The 24056-nt window shown below is 41.5% G+C and overlaps 5 protein-coding genes and 1 long non-coding RNA gene across 10 annotated transcripts; 2 read left to right on the top strand and 4 right to left on the bottom strand.

The window, feature by feature from the left end:
* The first annotated feature begins 4036 nt into the window (after positions 1-4036).
* On the top strand, positions 4037-7270 carry Repo (homeobox domain-containing protein reversed polarity). The gene is made up of 4 exons (XM_076438852.1): positions 4037-4445; positions 4716-4794; positions 4888-5111; positions 5521-7270. Exons 1-4 carry the CDS (start codon positions 4049-4051, stop codon positions 6135-6137), a joined length of 1317 nt encoding a protein of 438 aa, XP_076294967.1. The 5' UTR covers positions 4037-4048; the 3' UTR covers positions 6138-7270.
* A 176-nt stretch (positions 7271-7446) lies between these two features.
* Mterf5 (mitochondrial transcription termination factor 5) lies at positions 7447-10137 on the bottom strand. 3 transcript variants are annotated; one of them, XM_076438848.1, is made up of 7 exons: positions 9997-10137; positions 9400-9679; positions 9187-9320; positions 8785-9094; positions 8288-8715; positions 7968-8195; positions 7447-7818 (listed from the first exon to the last, which is right to left on the bottom strand). In XM_076438848.1, exons 2-7 carry the CDS (start codon positions 9604-9606, stop codon positions 7512-7514), a joined length of 1614 nt encoding a protein of 537 aa, XP_076294963.1. In that variant the 5' UTR covers positions 9607-9679; positions 9997-10137; the 3' UTR covers positions 7447-7511. The 3 variants fall into 3 exon arrangements, 2 of the variants coding, with proteins under 2 accessions (XP_076294963.1, XP_076294962.1); XM_076438847.1 differs by lacking the exon at positions 9997-10137 and adding an exon at positions 9756-9934; XR_013010508.1 differs by lacking the exon at positions 9997-10137 and adding an exon at positions 9756-9935 and having other exon boundaries at positions 7774-7818; positions 7895-8195.
* Positions 10138-10459: 322 nt separating this feature from the next.
* On the bottom strand, positions 10460-13731 carry Eif2bdelta (eukaryotic translation initiation factor 2B subunit delta). Of its 2 annotated transcripts, none has more exons than XM_076438832.1 (7): positions 13556-13731; positions 12642-13062; positions 11642-12543; positions 11380-11507; positions 11073-11250; positions 10817-10997; positions 10460-10731 (listed from the first exon to the last, which is right to left on the bottom strand). In XM_076438832.1, exons 1-7 carry the CDS (start codon positions 13574-13576, stop codon positions 10529-10531), a joined length of 2034 nt encoding a protein of 677 aa, XP_076294947.1. In that variant the 5' UTR covers positions 13577-13731; the 3' UTR covers positions 10460-10528. The 2 variants fall into 2 exon arrangements, with proteins under 2 accessions (XP_076294947.1, XP_076294946.1); XM_076438831.1 differs by lacking the exon at positions 13556-13731 and adding an exon at positions 13328-13512.
* Positions 13732-14021: 290 nt separating this feature from the next.
* Positions 14022-15779, bottom strand: LOC143216090 (uncharacterized). The gene is made up of 3 exons (XR_013010512.1): positions 15564-15779; positions 14935-15069; positions 14022-14848 (listed from the first exon to the last, which is right to left on the bottom strand). It is a non-coding gene; the product is annotated as an uncharacterized LOC143216090 (long non-coding RNA).
* Positions 15780-16149: 370 nt separating this feature from the next.
* Rpl19 (ribosomal protein L19) lies at positions 16150-17377 on the bottom strand. Its single transcript, XM_076438857.1, has 4 exons — positions 17325-17377; positions 16864-16970; positions 16610-16773; positions 16150-16522 (listed from the first exon to the last, which is right to left on the bottom strand). Exons 1-4 carry the CDS (start codon positions 17327-17329, stop codon positions 16196-16198), a joined length of 603 nt encoding a protein of 200 aa, XP_076294972.1. The 5' UTR covers positions 17330-17377; the 3' UTR covers positions 16150-16195.
* A 772-nt stretch (positions 17378-18149) lies between these two features.
* LOC143216080 (acyl-coenzyme A oxidase 1) lies at positions 18150-23675 on the top strand. Of its 2 annotated transcripts, XM_076438839.1 has the most exons (11): positions 18150-18592; positions 20246-20405; positions 20480-20648; positions 20714-20837; positions 20917-21036; positions 21121-21236; positions 21593-21762; positions 21868-22030; positions 22106-22449; positions 22527-22782; positions 22953-23675. In XM_076438839.1, the coding sequence occupies exons 1-11, from the start codon at positions 18466-18468 to the stop codon at positions 23211-23213; spliced, it is 2010 nt and encodes a 669-aa protein (XP_076294954.1). In that variant the 5' UTR covers positions 18150-18465; the 3' UTR covers positions 23214-23675. The 2 variants fall into 2 exon arrangements, with proteins under 2 accessions (XP_076294954.1, XP_076294955.1); XM_076438840.1 differs by lacking the exon at positions 18150-18592 and having other exon boundaries at positions 20244-20358.
* Positions 23676-24056: the final 381 nt, after the last annotated feature.

Consider the following 24056-nt stretch of genomic DNA (forward strand, 5'->3'; position numbering starts at 1 on the left):
CGGGCGTCGTCGTCTCCGGAACCACGTGTCGCTCCTCCGTTTCCCGAAGAACGCACTGCCGCCGTGTCGGAGCCGCGAAGAAAGCTGGCCGACCCTTTTGAGAGTTGTCACCGCGAAAGAGATATCGAACGTTCGCGAACGATACTGAACGCAGCGTCGCGGAGCAGGACTGCAAGTCGGTTTCTCGATGAAGGGTCGAAGGGTAACACGGGGTCGAAAGGAAAGTCTTGCGGAGGGTCAGCGCAGGAGGCGACCCGTTACTGCAGCCCGGCACCACCGGGCCTTCACTTATATCGTCTCTCGGCTAATAACGCTAGTAATGTGATATGATTAGCTTAGTTGAGTTCAGTTTAGTTCGTATTCGTTCAATTTAGTGGTTCGCCAGCAAAATCACATCGAGTTAAACCCATTTAGGCCAGTTAAGTTGCCGACTTCTCGCTCTTGCGCTCGGCCGGCGTCCTCGCGGCGTCGACCGGCTCCTGTACCCGCGAATGTCCTGCGGCTTGCCCGCATCCGCCCGCCCTCAACCCAATCGATCGCTCAGGGATCGTTAAGATCCTCGAAACAGAGTGGTGTGGACGCTACAGTCCCACAGACCACGGACGAGGCGATACCTTGACCTAGGTCGAAGCCTACCATCGTTCACAACTCGCGAGTTGACGCGATCTTCGTCTGAAATGTTGAGGACGGTCTCGTGCACGGACACGTACGAAGAAGCCGGTCGCGGTTCCCTTGTATCGGCGGGACACTGTTAACGGGGTAGCCTCGTTTCGAGGATTGCAAGGGTGCGGAATGCGCCTTCTCATTTCTCAGTAGCCGAAAGTAGTCAAAAGGGCAAGATAAAAGATCAATCTAGGCTGCACTCGCCCTCTATGCTGCGCCTAAGCTGCGACAGCTAAATACATGCTATCCCGTTCAGGGTACAGACAACATTATTATCACGTTACGTACAGAGGAAATAATAATTCGAAGGTTCTGCTTGTAGTATACTTGATCCGATCTCTACTCCCAAGCTTTCATCGTCATTCGCATCCTCTATCCTCCCTAAATGAATGTATCTTTCTGAACCTATGAAGCATATGTAAGTTTCGCTTGGATTGATTCACATGTACCCGTCGTCGATGAGGTTACCGAATCAACGATGAAAACAGCGCTAACAGCAAATACAATTTAATATTTGCATGATGTAACAAGCGCGGACATAAGGTTGGAGGTTGGAAGGAGAATATAAAATAAAAATATATTATATTATTTCCATTGTTTGTAACAACTTGTTGCCGTCTTTCGGATAACCTGTCAATTCCTGTTTCCCAATGACTCACTGGCAACATGTGTTTTTGATTTACAAGCAAAATTACCCGCTTATTTAAACGACGACAGAACTTTCCGTCTAGCCTAACATTTGAACGGTTTGTTCCGATGATCTCTCCGATCGTTTACCCTTGGGCACAACGAAGTCGAAGGGTTCCAAGGTGAAGTCTCTGGCTGGTTGGTCCGGCAGAGAGGCTGTCCGACGCGTTTTTCAGCGAGCCGGTCGATGTCACTCGATTCCGACGAGCCGTAAACAAAGCGATTAACGGGCGGAACGAGGCGGAAAGCCCGCGGGAACCGGTGGTCACCGGTTGTCCGATCGTCCTCGGTCCCCAGGAGGCCAGATCGCAGCGGAAAAGACGGCCGAGGAGGGGGCGAGGAGGAAAAGAGTCCGCGAGCCGCAATTAAATCAGGGCGCCGTGACAGCCGCGCGCGCTAATTACCGCCGATGAAATTAGCAGTTAATATACGCGTGTACACACGGAATGGGGGTAGTTTGATTGGGCCAATTCGAGGCAATTCCTGGCGATTGCTGGTTTCATTGAGCCTGCGCTTAAGAGCTCAGTGCCACGCTGCCGGTCAACGGACATGGATCTCTTGGAAAGTGTAGGTACCCTTACCTTTGCCGTCCTTCGCGTCGATCCGTCCCGGATCCACGGGGATCCGTATCGATCGGCGAGCGTGATCCGACGCGGCGCCGGTTGATCCCGGTGGATCGATCCCCGGGAAAATCCCGAGTGGTTCGCGGACCGAGTGCTCGAAGGATAACCAGTGTCCATCGAACAGGATAATCCTTTCGGTCTCGAAAGGATCGCTGTCCAGTGCCGAGGAGTATCGGCGTCGATCGTGCACCGTGCGATCTCGCGGATCGAGGGACCGTGGCTCGGAGGTTGGAGGTTCAAGGACTTCTGGATACCGTTCACGACGATCGGTGATCTTCCTTCGACCAGACTCGATCTTCGAACGTTTCGGACTGGAACAGAGTGTCTTGGTGAACAGTTTTCGTGTGCTGGTGATGATTGTGCTCTGGAGCGGCATAGACGGTGCCGAGGGATCGAGTAGATGTTCGTATCTTTCACCCTTTCACTGCCAGCTATACGAATTTCCGAAAGATGATATCAAACCATCTTGCTTCCCTGAAGAATGTGTGCGAGTTTCAGGTACGAACGTCCTAAAGAGCCTGCAACTGTGACTGCGTCTCGTTATCCGAGAATCCACTCGGAGACTAGAACGTGGCTTGAAACATAGCATTCGTCACGAGAATATGCTACACATACATATGCATAGGCCGTGAAATCGAGTCAGGCTGTACTTTGAACGCGGTGATTTGAACGCTGGCCACACGTGTACGTGCTTGTCGAAAAAGCTCTGGTTCGCGGTGAAGGGTTGGAGGATTCTTTGATGGTCGGAGATGGCTGGAGCAGTCTTCGGAGGTTGGTTCCGAGAACCGCGGAAAGGTCGAAGGGTGACGAAAGTCGCGGATCCATCGTGCAACTCGGGTGTATCGGCAATTTTCCCATAGCGATGAGAAGGAGGCGAGCTCGATAGAGCAGAGGATGATCGGTCCGGTTCCCACACGCCCCTCCACGGCGGCACGGTGCGGCGCGGCGCGGCGTCCCGACGCGCGTCGCGGATCTTCATGGCGTTCTCCGGTGTGCCGGGGGGCGGTCGCATCGGTGACAAAACTCGGATCGTCTGTTTCTCTCTGTTGAGGGGAGCGGGCACGGACGCCGAAAACAGGGAAAAGAGAGACGGGGAGATGAGGAAAGCGAGAGAGCAAGGGAGCAAGGGAATAAGGGAGCGGGGCTCGGAAAGAGTGGAATAGGGAAAAAAAGGACGAGAGGGAGGATACGGGCTTGGAAAGGGCGAGAAAGAGAAAGAAAGAGGAAGAAAACGAGGCAGAGAGCGCGCACCGCGCCCGCATAAAACGGCCGTCCTCTCGTGGATCGCGTCGAGGCGGCTAGTTGCCACAGGATTGGCTGGCTTCCATGTGTGGGGGCGGCCTGCCCGGTAACCCGTTGAAAATATAAGCGTGTGTGAGTGTCGGTTGATTAGCCAGAGTCAGAGGAGATCGTCGGTGGCGCGAGGATAGGCCGCTCTTCACGATCGAACACGCAGCCCGGTCAATAGAAACTGCGTCCCGGGACCACACGATCCATTCCGCGGCACACCGTCCTCCAAGGTCCTGGTGTTTTCCCTGTGAACGCCTGAAACACCAGCCCGCTCGGCACCGCTCCACGCTCCGCTCGGCTCTGTTCGTTCCGTCGTCTCTTCTCGTCCCGGGGCCAATGTTCGCAAACGCCGCGCCGGTCGCTTAGTTAACTCCGGTTAAAACTAATCAAAATTAATCATAACCCGGGCAACAATTGATCGCAATTGGTCCGGATTCCATTACCGGTGCCGCTAACGCGATCACCAGTACACGCGTGCTTTTTTGCATAATTGCCGCGGGACGGTCGCGGATCTTAGCTCCGCGCAAGACGTCCGGAGAACGCCGCGCCGAACAACCGGTCCAATAGGAATCGACCGTTCGGAAACGGATCTCACAGCGGGAAAGTGTGACTTTTCGAGGGTTCGAGGAAGTGGATGGTTCGTGTCTGATTCTGTGACTAGTTCTCCTGACCTCGAGTGTCTGTCCGAACTCGAACGGAGAACGCTACCACCGAGTGATCGTGCGAACGAGACCCGAGTTGTCGTCTCCCTTCTGGATCCGTATCCTTCAAAGTTCTTCGACACCATGGACGGAGGTCCCTTCGACGACCCGATCTTCTCCGACTTCGGTGGCAGAGGTGGCACAGGTGTCCATAGCATCCAGGTGATGCTGGGTCTGCACGGTGGCCACCACGGCGGTGATCTCATGCCCACCGGCGGCCACCTTCACAAACTGGACTCCTCGAACAGTCCTCCGCCGCATCATCAAGCCTCGCATCATCATCTGCAACAGCAACAACAGCAGAAGGAGCTGAAGGAACTCGAGCTCGCCGGGATGTACGCGCCGCTCCCTCAGACACAAGACGTCACCACTTCGACGTCGAGCGCTGCGACGCCAACATCTACCACGCTGCAGCAGGGCCTTCAGCTAGGCAACCCGCTCAAGAGGAAGCCGGAGGACCCGATGAACGCCCTCGCACCAGGTTGGTGAACGTTCGTTTAACGAATCGTCGATCGGGAAGTCGGCTTTGCAAAGTTACAGTCGCGAACGAAAGCTTTCGGTTCTTTGAAGTAGACTGTGGATTTTAAGTTATAAGAATTTCAAATTTTTGAAATTATTCGAAAAGGAAAGACGTTTTCATTTGACTCCTGTTTCTTGTAATTCGGCTCCTGTTACAATTGTCCGAGAAATTGCTTCTAATTCCAAGCTTCCGGAAAACGAAGATGAATCATGTTTGCAATTCGTTTTGCAGTGAGCAGCGAGGCACAGCCAGCTAAGAAAGACTCGAAGAAGAAGACCGACAACAGTGGAACCAAAAAGAAGAAGACCAGGTACGTTTGCATCGAAATTCCTCCGATTGAAAGTCGCGGTCCCTTCATGGTTTTATTATGTATGTCTTAAATTTCCAATGCAATTCATTCTAGAACCACGTTCACGGCGTACCAGCTGGACGAGCTGGAAAAGGCGTTCGAACGAGCACCGTATCCGGATGTGTTCGCTCGCGAGGAACTCGCCGTGAAACTCGCGCTCTCGGAGTCCAGGGTTCAAGTTTGGTTCCAGAATCGTCGTGCAAAATGGCGGAAGAGGGAACCGCCGCGCAAGACCGCCGGCTACATGGCTGCTGGGTCGGGTAGTCCAGGCTTATCAGGTAATTCGACGAAATGCACACATAAATCACCGAAAAATATTCGATCAGCTTATATAAAAATATAAATCAACTTATTTGACGAAATAAAAGTGAAACAGTTGAAATGTGTTGACCGTTTGCACTCGGAGCGATTTTAACTCGAAAATTAAACATCTCTTCCTAGCTAGAATATTTCTATTCCCTATGATTTTTTTAAATTTCGTGGATATGAAATTCGTATAATACCTCGTACATATTTAATAATGTAAACAATATTTTAAATAATGGTGCAACAGTGTTTAATGGCGTCACAGAGTCACTCGCAGTATCAATTACGAAATTAAATAAGCTCCATTTTATGGAAGTTTTGAGATTACCGAGGTGGACTGTGCTGAAACGCTTTTCAAATAAATATCTGTTTGGTTTACAGGATCGTTCACCTCGCTGAACAACAGCTTGAACCCGTTCGCCTCGCCGACGACGGCGACGGCTCCTCCGGACGCCTGGACGTACACGCCAGCTTACGACCTGGCGCCCCATTTGAACCTGCTGAGTCCCTCGAACTCGCCGTACTCGACGTCGTTCGGTGGACCGAGTAACAACGGGTCCGCGTACCCGTACGCGACCATGCTGCCGCAGCACGACACCTCGTTGTTCTCGGCGCCGTCCGGGAACGCGATGCGGGTCCACCAGGACTACATGAACGCCGGGAACAGTCCTCCGCCACCGTTGACACGCAACGATTACCAAACGATGGTGACCGCGCACTCGCCGCCCACGCACCTGGCCAACTCAATGTCCGAGGAGGACCATCAACAGAACAAGCAGTTGGACTACGTGAGCGGGCTGAGTCCCGCGGACAAGTATCAGCACGAGCAGCCCGACTACACGCAGCAACAACAGCAACAGCAGCCGCAACAGGACCAGAAACAAGACTACGGCATGCACTCGCCGCAAGCCCGTCAAGGACTCAAGGACCAAGTGATGGTGAAGAGTGAGCCAGCTAGCCAACAAAATTATGTGCAGCTGCCTCCTTTTCTGAACTGACTCGAAACCTACGCTCTAGACTCGTTCTAGCCGAGCCGAGCCTCTTCAACACCTCGGAATCTGGTCACTAGACTGCGGACTATCCTTTTCGGCTTATTCGAATTGTTTGAAGAGGAGATACATATATTTTCATTGAACCTCTCTTTCATACAACTTTCACTTAGACAACTTTGCAGAAAGATCCGCAGTCTATCGATCGCTGGTCGTTCTGGTCCGTTGTGGATAATGTCGAGTTTTGTATAGAAGCTATTGCCTTTATCTCACAACGTTGGAATGCCTCGTGACGTTCGCAGACCACTAGAAGTGACTTTTTTACAATACTTTATAAAAACAATGAGAATGTATCTATCCAGATTTTGTTATAATCTTATAATGGCAAAATTGAAGCTGCTCATTTTTCGTCACGAAGGCATAGAAACCTCGCGAAATGTTCCAACCTTGAGAAAGATAAAGTAAATATACTGTATAAAGTGTTCTGATTTGCAGTTGATTTTCGTAGATATAAGCACGGGGTCGGGTCTGCCTCGCAAGCACAGGCCCTCGAAAGACATACAGCTTTATACCAATTATAGTTTTCGTATCGATACAGGTCCTCCTTGGATCGTAGGAATAGGATTCGTGTTTCAACTTAACTCTTCTCATCTTTTCTCTTTAGTATTTGTAAATTAAACCGCGTTACGTTAGATGTATATTTATTTTCCAATTTTTAACGAGTCGAACTAGGGGGGGGGATCGTTTTCTTGAGGCTTTTCCCGATCTATTCAAGAGTTTGTACTTCGAGAAAATTGGCACAGGTTTCGTCTGGAAGCGATTCGAATGATATAAGTTTCGATTAAGAATTTTTGTAGCGTTTTTATAATGACTAGAACGTGTTAAACGAATTGGAGCATTCCAAGTGCCTTGAACAAACGTAGATTAACGTGTGTATGTGTTCTTATCGGATGAGTGTGGCTGTATCCGCGTCTTCCATTTCCGTTTCGTTTCTCGACGAAAAATCGAATCGTGACGTGTGAAATTGAAACTTGCGGCGGCAGTCTCTAATGTTATACGTATCTTATGGTGATATTATTGTATATTAAAAGCGTATTGTGCGTGCAACGTTTGTTAAAAAAAAAATATATCATGTGTTTGCATATCGTCCCATTTTTATTTCTTAGTCGGAATACTATCCAAAATAAATTATAAAAATATGTAATCACGAGAAATGCCTTCTCAAGAAATCTGGTACATCGATATTTCATTTGTGTACGAACATGATTTTGAATAAATCGACAAAAACTGATACGATCCAAACAAAACGACTGCCATCTACATTTTTTAGGGAACATCTTTTATTCACAAGAGTGTCACAAGTTTTAACCGCAATCGTACTAATCACGACTCGGTTAAACATGAAACGAGCTGTTTATCAATTGCATTAACACTATCCGTACAATTTTCTGAATGTTCCGGATATGTTTCGTCTAAATTCTCGAAATCGATCTCCTCCATATTCTCGAGTTCGCTCCACTTAAAACCTAAATCGTCCGCGGTGTGCATTATTTTCCAAACGGCGTCGCCAGAGAAATGATAAGTTTTTTCTAACATGTACAAACATAACGCGAGGCGTTGCCTATCGTTGAACCCTTTCTCCGAATTGTATTGTTCGTTCACTATTTCGAGCATCCTGCTGACCGCGTGCCTGCAATAACAGCAAAATTGGTAACGCTTCTTGGTAAGGGGCTGAACGAATTACTTAACGATTGCAATAAAATTACTTCGTATTTTGATCAGCTTCGTACAACTTGCCATACGTAACTTGAACATGTTCAAGCATGCGCGTGAACTTACAGTGGATATAGTGTGAGATGAAGGTTTGAAATTATATCTTCCTCCGAGTAATTTTTCTTTAAGAAAAGTATCATTTTGTATATAGCAGAGAACGGTATGCTTTTCCAGTGTGGGTGCCTTGTTATGTAATCGACTAATTCCTGCCCGTTCCTATTAAAATTTTCCTCGAATAAATACTTCAAGTACTTCTTCCTAGCTACCCGAGGGTATCTCGAAGGTGTATGAACCCTGTAAACAGACAGCTTTGATTAATTTAAACGGAAGGAAATCGCCAGGAATCGATAGCGAGCACACTCTCATTGTAATGTAGTTGTCCTGACCTATGGAAGAGATTTCTTGAACAATAAATTGCATGGAAGGAAGCCATTCCCAGGCGGTTCATAAGCCGGAGGACATCAAGCCGATCCATGGTTAGCTTATATGCAATGAGCAAGTACAACATCCTCGAGTGTTTCAACCACACCTCAAATTCAGGATGGGTTGATACTCTTCTGTATCTTTCCAAGAACGTTGTTGGCTTCATTCTTAAAATTGGCAAATTGGAATGAAGCATATGATTCTGTACATTGTATTCGTTCAGGAGGTTCAGCAGTTCTTTGGTATTGGGTATATTGCACTGCAAAATACGCGGATACCTTCTCACCACCTCGGTGATCTCTAGCCCTCCTATTTTTACGTCCTTGAATTCGTTTAAGAAATTAATTATATCAGCTGGATTCAAGTCCAACACAAAATAGTGCCTGTTTAACTGTGAAACAAATTCGATTAGTCTCGTATCGCTTTGTATTACTTGCTCGTATGAAGAGATTGTACTCACAAATGTTTTATCAACCTTAAATTTAGTTTCAAAAATATTTATCAACTCTGCGAGCTGCCTGAAGCTTTGATACTTGAACAAATGAGACCTCAGAAGAGGTTCGTGGTACAATTTAAGGTAGCACGTCTTGTAATATGTCATAGAATGCAAGTAGTAATCCGCCGTGTGCGCACCACCAGTTAATTTCCGCATATTTGGCAGTTCGGATATTCCAATGCTGTTAAACATGTTTTTTACTATGTCCTGATCTATTGGGATTTTGTGTCGTTTTTTAAATGCATTTACTTTTTTACGCATCGAATTTGGGAACCTGGAATGAAGGATGGGTAACTTGCAAGCGTGCAATATGCAATACAATCATAAACACTGGATGTTAGAAAAATTTAAGAGAGGAAACAGTACCGAGAAATGTCATCTAAAGTTACAGTTTTGACCCCCATTTCTTCGAGCAGTAGGATTCTATTAGTCAAAATTTTAGGCTCAAGCCTCAAACACTCCATCAAGGATCTAGTATTCTGCATATCCACTATCAACTTCTGATAAAGACGAAAACGAAAAATTATTTAAGAGATAAAAGTATGTAATACCAAATTTTGTACTAGAAATCATTTATACCTTAAGAGTCCAGCAGTTTTGGACGATTTGCTTCTCGGGCAATTGAGTATTAAGGTCAAGTTTCCTTTGATAAACATTTTTGACGGTGTTATGATCCAACTCCAGCTGAGTAGCGATTATTTCATGAATATCTGGTTTTGTTGAATAAAACGATGATCTATTGAGGCATGTTTGAATGAGTGCTTTACGGGCGAACAATTTGTTCATCTTTTTTTCACAATTATTCGCTGATATGAGCCAAATCAGCGCGGAAAACTCGAAGAAAACATGAAGACGAGAACTGGAATCATTCAAAGGTTATATTTTCCTTGGTAGTAGATAAATACACATAAATATATATATGCACCGGTCTTTACCTATATCTATATACATATAAACAATATTGGTAAACACGATTTTATTTTAAATTTTAAATGAACCTTTTTATAACCTCGAAAATATATAAATGTGCATTTGTATTTACATTCTAAAATGTTTTATATGTAACAGATAGTAAAGCACAAGAGCCACACATACGAATGTGGCGACGAGCTATTTATGTTATGTACATATGTTCATAGCTCGTTCTAACCTAACTCGATATAAGCAGAAACGCACCGAAATGGTTATATCTTTATCTTCTGACGAACATCGCGCAACAATGAAACGTGCATCGCTAAGGAGCTTTTAAGATTTTGTATTGAAATTATTTATTTCATATCTTTTCAATAAACATCTGTATAAATATGTACTTATAACAAGATTTCGCAGACGTAAGTTAAAGATATTTAGTGCAAATGGTTCTCACGCATTACTTTTTGATAGTTTATTTTGAAATACATAACGCAATAGATAACAGTACATGTATCTTTTTCTTCGAGAACGTAAATAAAAAATGTGAATGTGTTATAGACAAATACTTCCGGAAGCAAACGGGATACGAACGTTTAATTTCTTCTCTTCTGTTTTTCTCTGAATCTGATACAACTGTTGCGAACGTTTGGGATGGAATTGCTAAGTTAATCTAAAAAGAACAGATTGTAGGACTGCTTCAAATGAACCGAAGGCTTCGCATCTCGTATAGTTTTCAAAATATTCCATTATGAAACATTTAGTTTTACATTCTACATATAATAATGGTAGCGAAAAGTTAAATCTCAGACGGCTTGATCCGTAAAATCACAGGAACGCTGGTGCACGGTAAAATCGCTAATTCCGTGACAACAGCCGTAACCAAATCAGCTGGTGTAACATCGTACATGATATTTAAAAGATTCAAGAACTTTTTGGTCTTCCAGTTGGTTAGCTGGCATTTCTTGGAGCCGCAACCTTGCGCGAGTTCATCCGCGTTACCTAAAACATTAGATATCGTTTCAGGAATTCCAGAAGATCCGATATAATACAACCTAATTGTTTTGACAATTGTTGTAGTGTTTACCTAGTTCGTTATAAACGATAGAATCCGTCTGTACACGTTCATGGGATTTGTGGGTTTCGCACGCCACCAGCACTGGAATATTAAAGGCTCTCGCCATTAGGGCAACTTGCGCGGAGCCAGCCCTCGACATGACAGCGCCGTTGGCCAATATCGCATGAGCGCCCAGGAAGACTTTGCTCACCTGTTTAGTGGCAACGGTAGATAAATAAATCACGTTAAGAATTCTTGACAAAGAAACGTGTATTTGAGCACTTACTTCTGGCATTACATAGCTCAGAGCACTGATTAAGACGTAGGAGCACTCGATGCCGTGCTTTGCTAGACGCCTGAGCTGTTCCTTTCCTTCTAACCAAGGCCTTCCATCCACAACTATAACACGGAACTGTTTCTCCGCTGTGTGCGCGTCTAATAGGATTTTATGAATCAAGGACGAGCTAAAAGCAATGTCGATTATGTTGCAAATATCACAGTGTTATGCAGGATGAAGCACGTGAAACTGGCCACCGAGTAGCTTGTTTCAAGTGACCTGTGTAATGTTTCATTGCACATGTATGGGCACTTACTATCCATACGTTAAGATTACGTCCCCGTTGGACACCTTTCGCTGTATAGTTAACGATATCGCATCGTCGGCGAGCTGTATCTGTTCGCGTATATAAGTATCTATCACATTACGCAATTTACTTTTTGCCTGGAAGATACAATTGTGTTTTCAAAACCGGAGACTTACGAAAAAGGATATTCAAATTTCTACTACAGAGTACCACTTCTATAGGATAACTCCGTTGGTACATTTCAGGTGAAGTGTCGAATATTTCTACTTACATCTGCATCGGATAACGCAGAAGGCAGCTGTGTCATTTGTCTCATCAGATGCCTGAGCGCATTCTGCATAGAAACAGCGGATGGTCGACAGTAATGCAGGTAAGCCATCGACTCTATCAGACTCGCCTCGAGACCTCTGATAAAGTCAGCCTGCGAGGGTCGCTCGAAATCTAGGATAAGCTGTTTCACAGCGGCCAACAATGCGACGCATCTTGCGTTGCTGCCTACTATCACCTTTTGTGCATACTGCGCACCTAATCTGACTATTGCAGGGTGTATGGGCGAATTCACCGAGAGACCATCAACAGCTGCTTGTTCTCTTTCGTGGTACAAGTGCTTAAAAAGACTGATTTCGTGAGTATTTTCTTTCGGAATAGTTTTCTTAGGCGACGCAGGTTTCTTAGGCGTTGCAGGTTTCTTCGCAGATTCGATTGGAGCCGTAGTCTGTTGCACTACCCGCGCCTTAGTTTCTTCGGTTTGTTTAGTCTTGACCGGAATTTTATCCTGTACGAGTTGTTGTTTGGCTGCTCGTTGCGCCTCCTGTTTTGCTCTCCTCTCAGCACGTAATTCCGCTTTGCTTTTCCCCTCCGCGGTAACTTCTATCGATGTGCTTTTCGTGCTTGTACTAGAAGTTATATGAGTTGTGGGTATTGTGTTCTGGACATTGTTGCTGGGTACAATTTTTGATGTTTCAACAGTCTGTTTATCGGTAGTACTATCAGCGGATGCAGGTTTAGTGCTAGAGCTTTCATTATTTTGTACCTTATCGGCTTTCGCTTTCGATTTGGCAAGCGCCTTAGCTGCCTTCTTCGCTGCCCGATCGTTCTTCACCTCCTCTCTCGTTTTCTCCGTGCTACTCATTTTATTATATAGACAATTCGCTCTAACAAATTCAAAGGTATCTGTAAAATACGAGATAAAACTTTAGTGGGTTTCTTATTTAATTTCCTATCTAGAATACAATGAGATATTGAATGTAAACATTAAATATGGCTGTTACCTATTATCGTCCAGATGTTTCGATCTGACTCGGATAAATTCTTTAAATTGTCGTAAATGCTCAGAGGATTGCGATACCCTGATCTAATACACTTTAAAATCGAATCATTGGGCGAAAATGTGTTGGGATAACTATTATAGGGATAGATGCTTTCTCCCAATTTGTCATTATTCTTCTTCTTCAATCTGTCTGCTTCGGACTCAGTTGTCGTTTGTACATTTTCTGTATCCTTTTCGACAGTAACTTCTCGATTGCCAACTGTTCCATTAACAGACACTGAATTATCACAGTAAGATTCAACTTCTAATCCATTAAACAAACAATCTTGTTGCTTCTCAGCCCTGCGGGCATCGTGTAATCGTTTTCGACGAAGACGCCTGGCTCTAGAACGTGTACGGGATTTGGACTTGCTTTCCGTTAACTAAAATAAAATTATTTCACATTATTAAAGTGCCATTACATCTTTAAAAAAAAAACAATATCATTAAATTGTAAAATATTATTTATAGAATGAAATAAAATTAATATTTTTAATCGTCGATATTAAAAAATGTCGAGTACATTTAACATAGGGTAAATTTGCCTTATTTCGACCCCTATGCAATAGACAGTATTCCCGAAAATAAATTGTTTAAAAATAAGTATTTCTAAATAAATTCTTATTTTATTTATCAATCTATTCCCACCTTCCATTGTATAGCTTCACACATGTCCCCGTATGTAAAACATTTTACAAAATCGTATATTAACAATAACAATGTTTAAAATGGCTGACTACTGGTAAAATTACCCTATAACGAATATAATTGGATCCAACAGAGATTAAATAATCGGGAAAACAATTTGTCGAAAGGGGAAAAAAATCAGAATAAACAAATTCTGACATTAAAAGGAGATATTCATTGTTTACGAACATGTTCTTCCTGATCCATCATCGCTGTGTCGGGACTCGCATTCGTTCAGGAACACACTTATATAGAATGCGTACAACGTAGAACCAATAGCCAGTGTGAGGGACGGGTCGATTTAACTCGTGTGCATGCGCGACGATTTTTAGCGTCAGTAACGTAAGTGTGGGTACCTTGGTCACCCCGCTTAATTTCGCAAAATCAAACTATTGCATAAAATGAAGAAATGATATATCCAAAGTTTTAGATCAATCGGACGTCGGGAAGACGTGCCACATCAGGGTGGACCTTAGCTATACCCGGTGAAATTTTTTTACGAGATTTTTTTCACGTCCCCCCTAAAATTGTGCCATTGGGTAAGAAAATGATTCCTGCAAAAGATAAAGTTGATCGGATAAGGGGAAGACGTGCCACATTGACGTTGAAGTTGCGAAAAACATGAAATTTTATAGGAATGGGAATATTTGCTGTTTTTCGCAACTTCAACGTCAATGTGGCACGTCTTCCCCTTATCCAATCAACTTCATCTTTTGTAGGAATTGTTTTCTTACCCAATGGCACAATTTTAGGTGGAGTCATGAAAAAAATTTCACCAGGTATAGCTAAGGTCCACCCCAAATCTAAGTCCTAAGTTTGTGGGGAAAGTAGTGGGAAACTATTACTGGCAGGAAAGAACCGGAAGAGTTCAGAAGTTTATATATTATATGTACATATACATGTTAAATTTTAATGCAACACACACATGTTATATATTCATATTTCAAAACAAAATTATTTTTGCGAAATTATGCGGGGTGGCCAAGGTACCCCATTTTAGCTGCACTTTTACGTTACTGAGCGCTAAAAATCGTCGCGTATGCGCATGAAATCCGTGCAATATCCCAACACTGCCTGAATGCACGGCGAATTTTGCATCGGTAAAGAAAAGTTCGGGCACAAGACGACCTCGTCTGTGGTTCGGATAAAATTGATAATTGTGCAAAATTTCTTCTGACTTGATTGTGAAAAACGAACGTATAACATGTATTTACATATCGTCACAAATTTTGCAAAATTATGCGAGGTGGTATCAACAAGTTACCCGATTTTATTCAAACTTATACTTTCCTGATGTTAAATCCACCGTGCATGAGCGAAAAACCCGTGTCGCATCTCATCACTGGACCAGAGACGAAACTTATCCGAATATTTTTGACATTTGTGTTCCTCAATCAAGAAATCTTGAACACGACTTAGAACCAGTATGGTCGGTTCGTTTTATACAATACTTGCGATATATCCACCACTTTTTACGATCCACTGAATGAAACAGTAAAAAGGTACTGAATACAAACAATTTCAAAACACTGGAAAACGCGGCAATATTTTAAATATGCAGTAAGTACATCTTTCATGCGCCCTCGATTGTGAAGTTTTTCAACTAAATTGAAGAAACACAAATTTCTGCACGCATGCGCTCCGAAATTGATATAGAAAGGTTGTGTCACCTCTAACCAAGTATGTAGCGATGAAATGTCCAGCTGTGAAATTCCAATACAACTTTGCAGTATCAAATATTCCTTCCACTTATTACACATTCGCATAACTTATTGTTACGTGTCAGAATATTCTTATGATATTAGATTTAATCGGATAATAACCGGTTTTAATTGGACAATCGACTACAATGAAAATCATTTCGACTTTTCTTGCTTTTATGCAATCACGAACAAACATGATGCAACGCTAACAATTTTTTAAGGTTCAAGAAATGATTATTTTTGCGATGTGAACAGTACCGTTTGCGACAATAACAGGAATTCACTTATTATTAGAGTATGATAAGAAGAAAGTGCAACTTGCAAGGACCCATTTTAAGGCAAAATAAATACATATGTGGACATATCACATGTTTCAACGTTAAATAAGAATTCGATTAAAGAATGTTGTTCTCCTGATTAACACAAGTTCTTCGTGTAAATATTTTTAATTAGCTTTCTTACGTATCCTACAAATTTTAAATTATTTTTCTAACCTCTCACGTGTTCCTCATGCTCAATTAAAACTGTAATTAAATATTACATATTTAATTGGAATACTTCACGTGTCAACCATACACCCCTTCGATCTTGACTGAATTATATATATTCGCTAACACATTATGCGTAGGAGAAGAGTAATTTTAGTTCACTGGTATACAATTCATTGGCACCCACTCAGTTTTCTCGCTATATCTTCACATTGCATATGTACTTACTTTAGCGACTATAACCTATAACCTGCTATAGCCTAAAAAGCAACAATGCCTCCATCTATAGGTACTGATACAAAGTTGGTTATAAGTGTAAATACTTTGGATCTCTAACCAGTCTAACCGAGAGAGCAGGCATGGTCAATTCGTAGCTCAATTGGAGTGGGGGTATTCCTTGAAAATGCCTCCAATCCAGCTACGAATTGACATGCCTGTAATAGAGCAAACATTTTCATTTTGTACGGTTTTTTTTGTGTATTACTAGACGACAGGTTTCTATTTCTCAACAAAAATAAACGTTCAAGTTATTAAAAGTAGTTGGGCTTCAGGCAGCTAATATGTGAAGTTGTGGTAAAAAGATGAGAAAAGATAGTTTTTTATGTTTTATTTATACAATAATCTGAACGATACACAAATCACTTCTTCTGCGCTGCCGCTGCTTCGTCTTCGCGTTGGTACGACTGCAGTAATTCCTGTTTCTTGGTAGCAATTCGTTCTGCCCTGCGTTTACGCGCCTCTCTGACCTTAGTACGACGCGCCTCAGCTTGGTCGGAAAGCATCTCTGCTCTCGCTTTCTCAGCCTTCTTTTTGTGAATGAATTCCATGAGAACTCTCTTGTTCTTGAACACGTTACCCTTAGCTTTCATGTATAGGGAATGGTACAGATGTCTGTCAATCTTCTTCGTTTCACGGTATTTCTTAAGTAGACGACGCAGAACGCGCATTCTCTGGATCCACAAGTCCTGTAAAGAACGTAGAACGTTTATCATATTCTATCCTCCCATGAATTCAGAGAAATATCGGTTTACATATAGAATACTCATTTTCACCTTTTGTGGTGTTCTTGCATTCGCTGTACCCTTCCTTTTACCAAAGCCGCAATGACGTCCTTTGCGTCTGGCTTCAGTATTTTTTCGGACACGGGCTCTGGAATGAACGGCCACAGGCTTCTTAATGATGAGACCATCTTTAATCAGCTTCCTGATACTTTGTCCTGAAAAAAACACGAAACTTGTACGTACGATACGAGAAACGAAAGCGTTTATGTCAGCCGAGGAAATTTCGCAGAAATTATTCAACTTACGGGAATTTGTATTTGCAATCTCATTAATTTCGTTAGGATCCAACCAGACCTTTTTTCGGCCACATAGCATAACAGAGGCTGCAAGCCTCTTCTGTAACTTCAACGAACTGAAACAAACGAAGCGAGGTTATGTTATGAAAATTATTCGGTACGATAAAACGTGATTTTAATCGTTTCAAATCCTTAGTTGCACATATTTTAATGAATGTATTCGTAAAAATATAACTAGATTAGAACATAAACACTGCACAATGTATAAAAATAACATAAACTAGTTTCGCTGAACCATGTGGTCAGCTCTGAACGCTCTATCAACACGGATATTAAAACATATCGTGTTGTCAATGAAACGTTATATTTATAAAAGAGTATAAGCATTTCCCTTAACAATACAAGTAATCGGAGTTATTTTTAACGTAATACTGTCAAAATATTTTATAAAATCTCGAGAGTGTCTGTACCTCATGACGGATCTATGAGTGTCCCTCAGTAAAGAAGAACAAAATGGCGGAAACTACACTTCCTCCGTTCGTATTGTCTAACGGAAGTGAGGACAATAAAGGCGGGCTCATTTTGAATCTTCAAATGATAATTACAACATGTGTACAGTCAATTGTTCGAACAACAATTTATATTTTACGCTTTTCATTTTCACAAGTTAGATCAATAAGTATATTCTTTTGAATTTTTCATAGATATACATATTTTCTTTGATATCTTTCAACATCTATTTACATACAACGTAGAATAACAAACATTACTTTAGATTCTAGGCAAAGTTTAAGAATGTGGAATCATGTGAAATATTATTTTCAGTGATAGTCGTCTTTGTAGATCTGAAATAAAGAAAAATCGTACTAAATTCTGTGGAATTTTTTATTTTCTAGCATTTCTTGAAAATTTTTTGAAGCCATAAATGCATAAAGATCCGCTGTCTAATCCAATGTATATTTTTGCGACCCACTTTTCAAGAGCCACGTAACCCCATTACCATTTTCATTTCACGTGATTTAGGCGAGTTTATGCCAAAATCTTTGTGCCACAAATAAATAAATAAGTCTATTTCTGCTCTGAATCGTTGTTTCGCAGGCTGGATCGCTTCGTTTGCATGCAAATGGTAGGTCTATCCTTATATGTACCTCGTCGGTGGCGTTATCTACTCCACCTTGTATGCTTAAAATTAGAATTTCCCGCCGAACGAATCACTCGAATGCTTAGCAAGATTGGGATATAGCAGGATATAGGGACTGTATACTGCTGTATACTGCATACATAGTTAATTTATGACGTGTAACTGTGTGTAACGTATCGTTATCGCTTCGGTAATGTTGGAGTTGGAGCAAGTTGGAGGTGACAGGAGAAAATGGTAAACGAATTACTGCAATTGGAACATGAGACAAAGGTTTTCGGTTCGTGTCAAATCGATCTGTACGTTTGGTCTGCGTGCTGATAGTGACGCATGTAAAGAGTGACGTATAATATTGTAAGAGTGTAAATACATACTTGTATTGGAGCTACGAACTGCTGCACCGTATGCTCACGATCAGTCCTGCGTGATACTTTGCCGTGTATACAACAGTGATCGATAAATCGTTGACCAGAATGCAAAAGAAAATGACTGTGAACAAGGATTTGCAGCGTGAACGGGAGAAATGTACGTTCGATCCATTGGAATTGACTCATCTTATGGACGGCGGTATAGAAAAGACAAAAGCTCGTCGCGAGCGAGGTATTTAACCAATTATTCAATATTTTTTCAGTTTCGTTGTTAGTGCATGCTTGTACTCGATTTTTAATTACGCGGAATGTGAATGGTCACTATTCGAATAGAATTAAAAAGTTCTTAGACAGTTTGTAAGTTTTCATTTGAACATAATGTACATAAGTTGCATCGATGTCACCGAAACGGAAAGTATTAATACTATTTAAATAATATCTATTTAAATAGATACTTGCATGGTAGTTCCCAGGCACCATGCAAGTTTTTATTTGAATATACATAATGCAAGTTGCATCGATGTTACCGATACAGGAAGTACACAAAGTAAATACTTATGCCGAATCGTAATTATAGCACTGCTTTACGGAATAAATTAATTTCAATGCACTATTATTATTTCTGTAAGCGATTCATCCGTTAAATGTGCTCATGAGTCATGACTATGGGCACGAACTAGATTTATTGCATTTGTTTCTAAATACCTGTTTGAAAGTGTCACAAAAACAAACACCTGCTAGAGCGTAAGTACCAGTTGCCTAAGAACGCTATAAAATATGTTTTCCCTTCTAACAGCGGTTCACGTGTTTAACCAGAGATTAAGCCTTGCATAATCGGTAGGGTTAAATATTCAGCGTTACAATCGTTTATTCCAGGTGTTCTGTAACGTTGTCATTTGCATTTAATGAACTTTGTTTTATGGTGATTTTCGTTATCTAAACGGAATATAATCTAGAACATTTCCGAGAGGCGCGCCTCTTTACAGAATATATTTATGTAAATATGTAGATATTTTTAATACACGAACAGTTTTATTTTTCGAAATAATTTCGTATTTTACGAAATTACACAAGCTGTTAATCAAGCTGTTGCTGTTGTAGATAAAACGAGTTCTTGATACAGATTAGATTCCAATGATCGTGATAGATGGCACGATTAATTTGTTTTTATACGATTCATGACAAATAATAAAGTCTATCACCGCCATGGGCGTGTCATCTTTTTATCGAGTCTTTGTAAGCTAAATAGACGCCGCGTGAATGGATTTAATATTTACATATCATGATCGCGATTATTTGACAACTTACGGCAGTAATTTATACATAGACTGCGTATCTTTATGCTATTTTCAACAATTATCGAGAATAACATATGGGCGTTCTTAACTGTTTTAAATTACATCCACCAATTTTCGTCATAAATGCATAAAATCCGCAGTCTAGTAATTAATATTAAAATATCCAGTACAACAGACACATCTGATATGCTATATAGCACGTTTTTATTTTTACATTCGTTGTTATTTTTACCACTCTGAAAAACTTCCGCGATATCTGGACTTTAAAGCCATGCATAAGCTTTTCGATTAGATTAACAAAAAGAACCGATGCATATTTCATTGCGATTACGATAAGATGCAATCATATTGGATTATTGTAATACAGCATATCATCTGGTTTTAATTTACTGCATTGCTTTGTGTTTGTTAATATTTATGTTTCTTCATGTGTAAAGTTGGAATGTCATCTATTAACGCATGCTAATAGCATACTTGTTTACTGTAGTAATACTCATTCAACAAAAAGTACATTAGAAAAACAATTACCAAGTCTAAGCAGAACGCATGAAGTTGCAATTTTATCAACCTTTACAATCTTTTTGTAGAACAATTTTTCCTGGACGATCCAGATTTGCAAGATGATGTTCCAGTGAAATATAAAAGCCACAAGAAAGTATACGAGGATGGGATTCGTAAAGCCTGCAAAGTTTTGACCAAGGTACGAGAGTTACAAGATCAAGGAAAAGCTGGCATGGATGTTTTCTCGTATGTTGTTTCTTATTATTTTGTGTTACTTCGTAAAGGAAAGGAACATGGTAATGATTCAATGCATTTTTCAGGCATGTTTTAGGAGGAATGTTCGGAAGCGGTTTATTGAAAGATGGAAATCCGTTTTTGGTTCACTATGCCATGTTCCTTCCATCTCTTATGGGACAAGGAACACCAAATCAGCAGGAGTACTGGATATCTAGATCCTGGAATGGCAACATTATTGGAACTTATGCTCAGGTGAAGTATAATAATAACTTGTTCTCAAGTACAAATTAAATGTTGCATTACTTTTTTTATTTTAGACCGAACTTGGTCATGGTACCTTCATCAGAGGTCTCGAGACAACGGCAACATACGATCCTAGTACAAAAGAGTTTATACTGAACAGCCCCACTTTAACGTCTTATAAATGGTGGCCCGGGGGTTGTAAGTATTCAACGTGGAACGATAGATCGATTCTTTTCCCGGAAATGATGGCATGTTAATCTTACATTGAATATTTTAGTGGGCCACACAGCAAATTATGCGATAGTCGTCGCACAATTATATACGAAAGGAGAGTGTAAAGGAATCCATCCTTTTGTTGTGCAGTTAAGAGACGAAGAGACGCACGAACCCCTACCCGGTACAGAACATTGTTTATTTTGTAATGATCGATGCGATCGCGTGTCACAGCAAAACCGATTTTAAGCATTTATTTATTGTGCAGGTATTAAAATCGGTGAAATCGGTACCAAGCTGGGAATGAACGCAACAAATAACGGATTCCTCGGATTCGAGAATTTCCGAATACCTCGCGAGAACATGCTCATGAAGAACTCCCAGGTAAAAGAGAAAGTGCAGAACTTTCACGAAATATACGTGAAAAGGCAAACAGTTCTATTTCTCCTCGGTAAAACCAATATGATTCGTAGACTGCGGATGTTCATGCTCGTTTCTCGATCGTGAAATGAATAACTTTGGAATATATTTGTTTTTGACACCTAGGAATTGCATAGACATCCGCAGGCTACCAACGATGGTAACAATTCTTTAAATTTTTTGTCTGTTTTTCGCTTGGTCATTTTACTATGGCAGTAAATCGAAAAGGTAAATTACATGTTAATCGCATAAATAGAACTGTCGGAAAATAGCGCGCGAGATGCAGCACGCGCGTACATTTTTCATCTACGTTATTATAGGTCCTCGAAGATGGCACGTACGTGAGAGCGCTGAACGACAAACTAACGTACGGTACTATGATGTTCGTTCGCGTAGTATTGGTTCACGACATTGCAAGTTATTTATCAAAAGCTGTCACGATTGCAACAAGATACAGTGCAGTGCGTCGTCAGAGTCAAATCAATTCTGAGTAAGTAATTGGTTAAGATAACCCTGAAGTGTAAAGTCCAAGTGTGTGTATGTGTACATTCGATCATCAGAAATCCACGTAATCTCATTTTTGTTATTTCGATAGCGAACCGGAAGCCCAGATCATCAACTACATAACGCAACAACACAAAATCTTTCCGAATCTTGCCGCGTGTCTTGCCTTCCGAATGGCCGCGGATTGGATATGGAATATGTACAATAATGTTACAGCTGAATTAGACCAGGGCGAATTAGACAGATTACCGGAGGTACTGGATACGCCATTCGTTTCTCAATTTTACAGAATTCGCGCAGGACAATATAACGACATTGTTCCTTTTCAGTTACATGCTCTGTCATGTTGCCTAAAGGCAGTTGCGTCTTCGGACGCAGCCACCGGAGTGGAGCAGGTGCGATTGGCATGTGGCGGACACGGATACATGGACGCTAGCAATCTTCCAGCGACTTACGGTTTAGTTACCGCTGTCTGTACTTACGAGGGAGAGAATACTGTTCTGTTATTACAAACGGCGAGATACTTGGTGAAAGCTTGGAAATTAGCGGTGAGCGGCCAGTCGTTGCCGGTCACTATACAGTATCTTACGATGCTCGCCAAGGGTGTGAAACAACGCCCTTGGAAGAATACTTTGGATTGTATTATTACCGCTCATCAAGCGGTGGCTGCTGGGTAATTCCTTTGTCATGTAGTAGTACTATACTTCATTGTAGTGAACATTATACTGATGGTTTTCTTTTTGTGAACAGCAAGATTCGTTTGGCAACGGAAAATATGGACCGCAGAATACGCAGCGGAGTGTCGCACGAAGATGCTTGGAATCAGACCAGCATCGAATTAGCTCGTTGCGGGGAGGCTCATTGTAGAGCATTTCTAGTCATGAGATTCATAGAATCTGTTAGGGAAATCACGTCTGTGTCAAAAGAGTTGCGCGCCGTGTTGCAGCATCTCTGTGAATTGTATGCTGTGTACTGGGTGTTGCAAAGACTCGGCGATTTCCTTCAGGCGAGTACAGAATGTTCTTTCGTTTCATATATTTGTTTTATTTAATTATTTAGGTGTTAGCAGTTGACTTTAGTTGCGGAGTGAAATGGTTGTCTCGAAGAGATATTTTAAGACTCGAGTGTTCGTAAGTTGGTCTGACGGAACTTTCTCAACTGATTTTGTTTGTTCAGTTCTCGGCATTGAGAAACAAGGATGTCCCATCGCTTCAAGCTCGGCTGGAAGAGCTGCTAGCTGCTATCCGTCCAAATGCTGTCGGTATTGTTGATGGTTTCGATATTCGTGATGAAATCCTTTGCTCGGCTCTGGGAGCGTACGACGGCAACGTTTACGAGCGATTGTTCGCTGAGGCCATGAAGAGCCCGTTGAATCAGAAAAGCGTGAACGAGTCTTTCGAGAAATATTTGAAACCATTCCTTAAGAGTAACTTGTAGTGCAATATCATTTTTACGATTTGATAGTTACATTCTATTCCGTATATTTATAAAGGTGCCGACGAGCGATGCAATCTATGGTTTATAGATTGTATCGCAGTCGGAAACTTGATGTTGTTGGACTTTGACTTTTTTTTTGTCTCGTATTCTTTTTATACAACGAACTTTACTATTCCTTTACAATTTTTTACATCGTTGACACATTTATGGAGAATATAGAATATTATATATGTAGGAGATTCTATGAATATATTTTTCTACTGCCTTTGTAGACTATTGTAAATATATAGAACAGTGAAAGGTCAGTTTTACGGTTGCGGAGAAATAATTAACAGGTTGTTAATATTCCTTTCGGTAGTGTTGGTTCGATTAAAGGGAGAATTTTGAATTTAAAAAAAGATCAGGTATTTTCTATGTACTTTTGCTATTAATAAAATAACGCATTGAAGTCGCAACAGAAAACATATCGTTCTTGTATCCTTCAACCGCCGCACAGTGGGATATTTGACTGAAAAACGAGAATAAAATACTGTAGCGTTATTTATGGGCTCAGGAACATAAAAAAGTAGGTCGTTGGATTCGTTTTGACGCCAGCTATAACATTATGAAATAAAAAATATATTTTACCGTTTAAAAAACCAAAATAATTTTCCTTTTTTGTAGAAAAAAAACTTTTTTTGAAATTTTAAATACAGAATTTTGTACATGTTTAAGTACTGTTCAACTTTTATTCGAAACAATTTGTCGTCAGAAACTTTTGAAAAGTAGTGATAACGACTTACTTTTTTATGACTCTGAGCCCATAAATAACGCTACAATATTATATTCCCGTTTTTCAGCCCC

This window comes from Lasioglossum baleicum, chromosome 15 (genome assembly GCF_051020765.1).
Source record: "Lasioglossum baleicum chromosome 15, iyLasBale1, whole genome shotgun sequence".
In the NCBI taxonomy this organism is placed as follows: Eukaryota; Metazoa; Arthropoda; class Insecta; order Hymenoptera; family Halictidae; genus Lasioglossum; species Lasioglossum baleicum.